The 9,959-nt window shown below is 39.1% G+C and overlaps 2 protein-coding genes across 2 annotated transcripts; both read left to right on the top strand.

The window, feature by feature from the left end:
• Window positions 1-2,406: 2,406 nt before the first annotated feature.
• LOC116708157 (protein FAM98B) lies at window positions 2,407-5,675 on the top strand. Its single transcript, XM_032545983.1, has 8 exons — window positions 2,407-2,550; window positions 2,780-2,889; window positions 3,151-3,273; window positions 3,358-3,617; window positions 3,701-3,781; window positions 3,863-3,979; window positions 4,986-5,132; window positions 5,210-5,675. Exons 1-8 carry the CDS (start codon window positions 2,507-2,509, stop codon window positions 5,363-5,365), a joined length of 1,038 nt encoding a protein of 345 aa, XP_032401874.1. The 5' UTR covers window positions 2,407-2,506; the 3' UTR covers window positions 5,366-5,675.
• A 451-nt stretch (window positions 5,676-6,126) lies between these two features.
• chchd2 (coiled-coil-helix-coiled-coil-helix domain containing 2) lies at window positions 6,127-9,803 on the top strand. The gene is made up of 4 exons (XM_032545991.1): window positions 6,127-6,311; window positions 7,123-7,372; window positions 7,970-8,117; window positions 9,446-9,803. Exons 1-4 carry the CDS (start codon window positions 6,262-6,264, stop codon window positions 9,454-9,456), a joined length of 459 nt encoding a protein of 152 aa, XP_032401882.1. The 5' UTR covers window positions 6,127-6,261; the 3' UTR covers window positions 9,457-9,803.
• The last annotated feature ends 156 nt before the right edge of the window (window positions 9,804-9,959 follow it).

The raw sequence follows: 9,959 nt of genomic DNA, 5'->3' as shown, positions 1-9,959 counted from the left end.
CGAGGGGGAGTGTGTGCCCCTTTTTGTCTAGACGCTCTTCAGAGGTTAAAGGTCGTCATCCGTAAGCTTTCCTGGAGCAGGAACCGGTGTCTGGGGAATAAGAGACAAAGCATCCTGACGCATGGCAGAGCCTCATAGTCAGCGAAGCCACAGCTTCTGTACATATGGTATCAGCAAACATAGAGGGACTGTACGTCAGCGCTCACTATTGTCTCCATTGTTCCTGTTGATGTGCCACCAGTGTGACGGGTTGTTTAACAGAACGCCTGCTGTGAAATCCTGCAGGGCTTAACAATACATGCAGGCAAAGCTAATAAAGCCCTTGGGTTCATACATGTGCACATACAGCCAGACATGAGAAGGAGATGGAGCAGTCTGACTAAAGCTAATAAACATGAACTACTTGTACAAAACGTTGCAGCACAGACGCCGCCTTCTTTTAGGTCAGACCGATAAGGCCAGTTCTACGTATGTTCCAGATTATCTGTGGTGAGAAAGTGCAGAAGGAGGCAGGAAAGATGGCCTTGAAGCAAATCTGACAACCATAAAATCCTCAGAGGGAGGCGATAATGGCACCCTCATCAAATCACGCTGTGTGACACCAAGCATTTGGCCAGCTCCACGTTATCAGCAACACATGACGCAGCGGTGAGAGAGCACTGGGTCGTAAAGACTAATTAAAGCCAAGAGAACATTTACAGAGCCTGATAATCAGATTTTAGGTGGATTTATGTAATCATTTACTAAGTCAGAAAAAACTATTTGACTTGGGATCATAATTTTAGCTAAGTCCCACTATATTGTATGAGGTCATCTTTCCTGCATGACATAAGTTGTAAAGAAAGTTATATTTAGCTCTGAATGAATCATGCTAGTAAATGAACTAATAATCAATAGTAATACCTTTCTCTCAGTTTGTTATTGTTGTTAAACCCTCAAACAGGATGAAAACCAGCCGTCATAAAGAGGGCCGATGATGAAGAAAAGACAAGAACAGGCTGCACAAATTTTCAGGGCTCTGATTGTTTTTTATTTTACTTTTGAAACAAATTTTCAGCAGGTCTCACTAGTCTCAGTTTTTGGCACGAAAGTCACATATGCAGCAGTTTAGGCTTATAAAAAAACCACAGTCCAACCCTACTCTACACGATCAAGTTTAAGGGATTCATACACAAAGCATTCAGAAGTTAATATACACCCTTTGGGTCTAAGATTGTTTTACAGACATCTCACTACCAATTAACAGATTAAATATACAAAACAAACTGAGTCAAATCAAACCAGTTTGGTTTGACTAGTTAAAGCTTCCCCTTCCTTACATGGGAATCAGTCCATTTCCTTAAACAGCTCTTGTTTGTTCCAGTAAGGAAAAGGATTAGGGAATTCCTTCCAGCTGAAGTCATTAGGCTGTGATCATGTGTGCATTCCACTGATCTAGTCTTCAGGAACTTGACCCATCAAAGACAGAGATAATAGTGGTCTTCGAAATGAAAACAAACCTGTCAGCCAATGTGTGTGCTCTGCCCAGTGAGATAACTGTAAAAGACATTGGATCTTCTTATTATGCAATAAGTTAGTTAATAGATGTAACAAAAATGAGAAAAATTGAAATATTTTGTTAAACAAAATAGTAACTGTCATTACACTGAACTGGTTTGAAACTTTGCTGGAGAAGAGTATGCACCTAATAAATAACCATCTGTTAAAGACAGGAAATGACAGAAGTTTACAAAAGCGTAACAGAGAGTTAAATGGCCTTCTTATTACAGAACTTAAGTCACATCTAACAAAAAAGAAATAAAAAGAAAAATTCATAACTCTTTATATTACTTTGTTCTGAGGGAAGGTTTTATTAATGAACATACTTAAAAAGTTTTAATTTTAAAAATTAGATGATAAAACGTTTTTGTATGCAGTGTTGTGCAATCCTGTCAGAACAAAAACAGAGAAAAACAACAACAACAGAAATCAACATATATTAGAAACACATCCCAAACATGAATAAGATTGTTTTGGTGGAAATTATGGTAATCCTATGTTTATGAGAAATCACAGACTTATTAAGAAAGCAACAGAAAACTAGACAACGATTTAGAAGGAAGCAGAGGAAAGTTTATTCTGGATTACTTCAGAAAGTTTTGTGAGTCTGTATGAAAAATTTTCATAGTGAAAGACTCTCAAAAAAGCTTCGTATTGGTATTAGAATTAATTTAAAAATTACGTGGAGTTTTTGTTCATGTATATTATTTAAAATTAAATTTCCTCATTACGTTTTTCCAACAATTTTTGCCCTTGTTTTTCTAAAGAAATATCAAATTAACTGGGTATTTTTTCCTGTTTAGATGTTGTGTGTTGTCTATGCCTCCCCCGGCCAGTAGAGGGCGATACAAAGGGAGCAGGACATCCAACGGAAACCAGGCTTTGTAAACACGCCTGAACTTTCACCTGCGGGTTGAGAAAACTGGTAGAAGCTGATGTGAATGATCGTTTACTTTTCACGGTGGGAATGGAGAGGAGCGTGGAGACAGTTTCAGCTATTGTATCTCTGGGGTGAGAAATAATTACTTGAACTTTTCTTGCACTCCGACCCGGCTAAATCTGGTTAATATGGCAAATCGTTTAAAATGTAATAATAGCTTCGGGTTAGCTTAAGAGCTAGCTGTGATTCATGGCTTCATATTTCTCAGTTAGCCTTAAAGTTTACTGACTCGGGACTTGACGGCGCATGGTGAAACTGGTTGGCTATCTGCTCTGAGTTCACCTGTCACTTCCTGTTCAGGTACCCTAGAGACGGCCGCTGCCTCCTGCGGTGCAGGTGTGATGAGCTCCCCTGTCCGCTGCTCAACTGGCTGTCCGCGGAGCTCAGGACTCTGTGTCCGGAGCTAACAGGTGAGGCCACAGCTCCTCCGTGCGGTCACTTAGTGTTCAGCTCATAGTTAATTCATAATTACTAACATACCATTTCCTATGGTTGGCAAAGGTTTTAAATCGGGTAAACTAGTAGTGTATAACTGTAAAATGATTGGAAAAAGGAATAGCGTATCAGAGAGTAGTCTTTTTGTTAGAAGACATAATCTTAAAAACACGTTCAAATGTGGAAACTGGAGAATCAGCCACCTTGCTAAACTGTCCTTGGTTTAATGTTTTTAGACCTGAGGGGAGCAGGTGACGTCTTGTTGGTGGAAGAGTTGAGAAATTTGATGTCAAACATGTTCTCGCCCCTCGCTGTTATGACTGATGTGCTGGAACCGTCTGCCCTCGACAGGATTACCGGTGAGGAACTGCTTTATCTTATGGACGATGATATATTCTCTAAACATTTTGGAAATCGCACCTTTTTATTCTGTGAATCTGCAGACTTCCTTGTCTCAGAGTTGCTTGCAGCTCATGTAATCAAGGAGAAGGAGCTGCATCCCAAAGAGAATTTGACCAAAGAAGAACCTGTGAAAGAGCAGCGAGTTGAACATTACAGCTATGATGATTTGTGTGAAGAATGCAAAGACGGAGATCCTGCAGACACGGAGAGAATGAAGGCAGAGATGCAGGCAGAGTGGATTCTACTGCTGCATGCACTCGGTTTAGATGCCTCTTCTCAATTTGAAGATGTGGAGAATGAAGTGAGCCCAACAGCAGGACATTAATAAACTTTATCTACACTGAAAAATCCTGAGATCTTAAGAATAGTTTTTTTTAAATTCAGGTGAAGTCAAGGCTTGTCCGTCTGCCAGGTGGAGATATGACAAACCCTCTTCTGAAAACCAGCCTCAGCTCACAGCAGTGGGTAAGTTCACATGAATGTTTGCCTGTCATGTAAAACTTTGCATCAATAATATTTTAAGCATTTTTCTTTTGTTTCTTTCAGATGGAGCTGCAGAAGATCAATCGGACTCTGTCTGTAGATTATCAGTGTCGGCGACAGATGATGACTAAACGCTTTCAGGTCACACTCGAGTCATTTGCGTGGGGAGAGAAACAAAAGGTATTGTGACAAATCCTTTCTTTCAATGAACTCGAACTCAACTAACAGCTGAAATGAAAGTGGATCCTTCAGTTTGTGGTTAAGAGTTTAGATTTTCTGTGTGAGCTTATTAGACAACAAATTAAACCAAATTTTAGTTTGAATTGCAAGTTTAATATTTTTTACATGAAAAATACCAGTCAAATTTCTTGTTTTCGTTGAAATATTCCTTTATATATTTTTTGAAAAGTAATTTAGGTAGTTTACAGTGATTTTTTTTTTAACACAGGTCAGTGATAATTACATAATTAGAAACATAGTTTCTTACACCTGTCTTAGACTGTAATATATTCAGAATAACAACCAGCACATTTTGACTTTTACGCACAATGTCACAGCTTCATGACATAAGTTTTAAAAGTTTGTTTTGTGAGTGACGGTTAATTTATATCAATAATTCAATTAAAAAAGAGAAACATCATGTATTTTGTTGACTCATTACACAAACAAACGCTTGACATACTGTACATCAGTGACGTATGTCAAGCATTTGTTTCTAATAAATAAACAAACTTGATGATGGTGGCGTACAGCCATTGAAAAGCCAAAACTCAGTTCCTCAGAACATTTGAACATCACATAAGACCAATAAAAAACAATTTTGGACACAAAACTATTCTGACTATGTTGGCACCTCCACAGTCATTGTTGGTCTAGAGTGCTGTATCTAAGCATAAGAGTGGAAAGCTTAGTGGAAGGAAAACGTGTGTTGGGTAACTTCAGCCTTGTGAGAAATGTGAATCCATTTAAAAGTGTGGAGGAAAGTCACAAGGGCTGAATTGGAGCTGAAGGTGGTACATCAAGACCTGACATGCCGATTCATCCTGGGAATGGGCTCCAAATGTCACAAACTATTGGATTACTGTCTACCACCTGAACACGTCTAGTACATGTTAGCTTTAATTAATGACCTCACTAGAGCTGCGTAGACATAAACTTCCCTGGTTTAATAGCTATTTGTTTGCAGGAGCACAGAGCTGCTCTAGACTCGGTGCCATCTCTGGTGACCCTCACCGGATCCTCCCAAGTGTCTCCATCACTCCTGCTGGCTGCCAGAGAAGATCAGTCCTTCATTGAACCAATAAAAGCTGGGAAGAGCACCGCCGTCTACAAGGTGGAGCTGTGGACATATTTTCATGGGTGAAGCCATCTTTATTTTATTTTTTTAACATCTGGTGTTACTCTCCCTAGATGTTAATGGGCAGCGTCCCAGACAGAGGAGGCCGGCCTGGGGAGATTGAGCCTCCTATGCCAACATGGGGAGAACGAAGAACACAAGGAAACAGAGGAGGAAGAGGAGGCGGACACCAACATAGGCACCAGAAAAAGAAAGGGAAAAAGGAGTAGCCCTCTTTCTAGGTGTTATTTGATAGTATGTTTTTCTTTTTTGTGGGCTATAAACGGGTCAGAGGATGGTGCTTGTAATATAATTTTTAAATGATTAAATTATTCATAATTTTGTACATACTTCATAGAGTACATTTCTGAAGTACTGTAAAGTGTATAATCAGTACATGCTCTGGTTTATGATCAGATATTTCTGTAAGATTTATTTCATTTGAGAGATAAATAAGCCATATTTTCTTTATCTGTTGGCTTTCCATATTTACAGATGAGTTTAAGAATAAACTTAAGAATAAACTTGTTGTTTCTGTCACTCATTGTTCTCATGTTTCCATCATATCAACTATTTTTAACCTGTTTTGAAACTGTTTCTATTTCTGTTTTTCCAAAATATTGGAACTATGGTGATTATTGCTCCCATTTTACAGGATTATTTAATAATAATCTCCAACTTGGCATATTGATGATTGGCTGCTATGAAATATTAGCACCAGCTTCATCCTTAAACGATCCATGTCAGTCCACCTTTACTCCTGACCTTCAATTCTCTTTGCCCTATTTTGCCAAATTTTCTGACCAATCACAAAAGTTCCCGCATGTTATAGATTTAAAAAAAACCCTCTTCAAAAATGTTTTAAAATTTGCGCATTAGTCAAAGGATTTTTATAAAACGAATACAAGGAGACACAAATAGTTATTTAAAACAATTAACTTATAATTTGTGAGTTACACAATTGTTTTTGAGGCACCGGAAGTCACCCGGAGGACAGCTGATGTAACACACGGAAAGTTCCGGATTAACTAAAGGTCGAGATAAAACTGCGAGCGTGTGTCGCTGCGGCTCAGAGTTGCGTCGGTCTTTTCTCACAGTGACAGTGAAACAAACCTAGTTATTGAAAATGCCACGGGGAAGCAGAAGCCGGCCCGCCAGGATGAGCCCTCCCGCCAGGTAATAATATATATGTATTGATGTCAGAAGTTGTTGAAACCGTATGAATTTGGGGCGCAAGTTAGCCTACATGCTAACATTGCGGTAACGGTAACAGTGTCGTGTGTCAGACAGAGACTGAGCCAGGAAACTTAATGAGATCTACTGCTGTCAGTGATATAAAACGACATTTGGATATTTATGTTTTAACCAGAGAATCTAGTTGTTCCAGACGTGATCGACTGAAAGGACTGAAGGTCACACTGCGCTAAAACGTCTTACAGCAACAAACATTTCTATTTAAACCAGCGTTTGTATTCTATATTTATAAAGAATATAAACGCATATAGACATTAAGGCTACACAGATATTTCACCCAAGACACTGGTTGTATCTGAAATTGAGGTAACATTGTTTTGGATATAAATAGTTTTTTGTTTTTGTTTAGGTTATTGAAAACCTGGTGGCTTAATAGTCTAGCTGGTGTTTTTTTTTTAAGTGTAGAAGTTCTCATCAACATAATGAACAGTGATGTTTAGTCTGACCAACTCTGCTGTGTAACACAACCTGAAGAAACCTCCAAGTCAGTGACCTTAAACAACACCAGGCTGCACTGCTGTGTAATTTGTACATTTATTTTTTTCCAAATGGGAAAAACTCGTTGTGAACAAACCCCTGTATTATTAAACCCCATATTTAATTTTAGTTTATTAGTCCACAGTGGCGCAGATTTAATTTTTAACATTATCTCTGCTAGAAAAAAAACAGTTTTGTACTATTAAGTTTGGCTTCTAGTTAATTGACCTTTTAAATTGAAATTTGCTTTTCACAGCCGGGCACCACCATCACCTCCACCAATGGCCAGTGCACCATCTCACGCCCCGGTCCCCATGCAGGCCGCTCCGTCTGCTGTGGGCGCTCCGGCTGCAGCGCCCAGACAGCCAGGTTTGTTTGCGCAGATGGCATCGACAGCCGCCGGTGTGGCGGTGGGCTCTGCCGTGGGACACACCATCGGCCACGCCATGACCGGAGCCTTTAGCGGAGGACGCTCTGAGGCAGCCAGTCCTGACGTCACGTACCAGGTAAACCGACGAGCAGCCTGCTGGGATACCAGGATCGTGTTAGAGAAGATTATTTTGTTTACCAGACAGCTGGCAGGACTTTAATCACAGATCCAGTAAAGAAAGGTGATAAAGTGTACATGACAGCTAAAGCTCTTGTTTGGATCGGTGAAGAGATGATAAAGATTCAGTACTGTAAGCAAGAATAACCTCTTTAAAGAAAACAATGGAGTCAGTTCAAATCGAGAAGTCGAGTTCAAAAACACACCTGTTGGCATACACCAGAATTAACCTTCTTTGCATTTCTATGTAAAGAAATGTTTAAGAGCTAAAATATGTAAGTGCAAATAACAATACTTGAAAGATGAATGCAGGAACAAAATTAAAAGAAAAAGAAGCACATTTGACAACAGAAACAGGAAAATATATGAAATGCAGCCTGGAAGTATTGCTTGTAATGAGATAAACATCTTAAGTGGAACACATGTAAGCCCGACTTATGCTTTACACTTTGTACTGTAAGAATTATATCTCTGGAAGGAACTGCAGACACAAAAAGTTGCTTTCTACACATTCAGTGGATCTGTCAGCACATCTTCGTGTGGTTTCTGTCCATAGGAGCCGTACCAGCAGCAAGCAGGCCAGCAGCAGCAGGAGGTCTGCTCCTACGAACTCAAGCAGTTCCTGGAATGTGCTCAGAACCAGAGTGACCTGAAGCTCTGTGAGGGATTCAGCGAGGTACTCAAACAGTGCAGGTCTGCTAATGGTAAGTGTACATATGCAAAAAGTACAATAAATAAACAAATTCTGGTTATTTCTGAATCTGTTTGCCATGTAGCTTTATCATTTTTTAAATTCTATTTAAAAAACAAAAAACAGTCAATTTCAAGTTTTATCTCCTTACCAGTGCATAATCTAAATGCTAAATGCTTTTATAGAATATATTTAAAATAAAGTTAGATTCTTCAATAAAATCCAAGCTTTCTGCTTTTCCTTTTCCTCCTGCATGTGATTCGGAAATCAAATTTTAATACATTGTGTACTGAATGTACGGGCTGAAACTGGTTTAGGCTCCTTTTGCATGAATTACTGCACTAATGCAGCGTAGCATGGAGGACATCAGCCTGCAGTTCTGCTGAGGTGTTGAGGAAGCCCAGGTTGCTTTTATGCGACCTTCAGCTCTTCCGCATTAACTTTTAGTTGTCATTCATCTTCCTCTTGACAATTTTCCAAAGACTGTTTGAGGTCACCCCAACATTGTTGACCAATCAAAAACCAATGGTCAGATACTGTTAGGAGTTTGAAGACATCTCAAGTCCTCTTGAAATAAGAAATCAGCATCTCTACAAAGCTTGACAGAGGGACGCATGAGGTGCTCTATTATTTCCTTATAGATATCCTATTTCTGTCTCTGAAGACTCAATCCGTTATCTCCTTAGTCTAATTAAGGCGCTTCTGATAATGGCTGCAGTTTAGAAGTGGCTTTAAAACAAGGAACGTGACAGTTGTAGTCCATGTTGTGAATACGTATGTGTCGGGTGGCGCTTGAAGCTCTGAGTCCAGCCACAGCCCACATCTTATGAATCACCTCCAAACTCCTTAAACTGCTTTGCTTCAAAAACCTCAACCCAGTGTTCCTGGTGTTTAGACAGGAATACTGCTTTTAATCAAACCTTTACCTTCCACTCAACTCAACTTTTCATTAAAATGATTGAATACAACACTGAACACATGCAAAGTTTGTTGCACAATTGTCACATTAGATTGTGCAGTAATTAAGAAATGGCAAGCTGTCATAGTTATATTTTTTAATAAAAGCTCATTTACATTTTCCTCTATCATCCTTTTTTTCTGATGGGGATAAGAAAATGAGAAGAGAAGTTTGAGAAAGTAAAATAGGACTCGGGGTGACTTTGCAGTATTATGAAAGACGGTGTTGCATTATTCAATATTACCACTAGGGGGAGTAGTGTGAGTTTTTAAGCCTCATTTCTGGTTTGCTTATTGTATTTATAATATAATCTATAGAAGGATATTTCCTGTTATTGACAAAGTAGAACACACCTCTCACTGAACTTTTCTTTGTCTCTTTAGGTTTTTCTTGAGATGGAGACAAAGTCCTGCAGAGTTGAAGTCACGCCAGCTCACCAGATTCTAGTGGGGCGTAATCTACAAGGGATCAATAAATCAATCAATAAACATGCTTTATTTAAATAATTGACTTTGGGCAACATTATTTTGTTGTGAGAACACTTCTGCAGAGTTTGTAATGATAGTCTTATAAATACTGTTTATATATTTTGGTGTCACGTTTTGAGTGTAATTTTAACAGTGCTTTTCATTAGCAGTGCTTTCATTATAAAACCTCAAATAACGTAGAATAAAGCTCCTAGTTCTCATCTTGTGGTTTGGTTGTAACAGGGAGAAAACGAATAAAGCACTTGGATGATAATGTCGCTGTGTTTTATTTGACTGCCTCCTCAGTCAGACTACATTACACTACGCTCAAATGTTTCTATTCTTATCTGTTACACTCTTCAATTAGATTTAGGAGCTTCAAAGCAGGGATACCTCAGGGCTGCAGCACCTGTCGTGTCACTCTAATCTC

The sequence above is a fragment of the Xiphophorus hellerii genome, chromosome 18, assembly GCF_003331165.1.
Source record: "Xiphophorus hellerii strain 12219 chromosome 18, Xiphophorus_hellerii-4.1, whole genome shotgun sequence".
Taxonomy (NCBI): Eukaryota; Metazoa; Chordata; class Actinopteri; order Cyprinodontiformes; family Poeciliidae; genus Xiphophorus; species Xiphophorus hellerii.
Note: the sequence above shows the minus strand (reverse complement) of the source record. Positions and strands in the feature narration are given on the sequence as shown.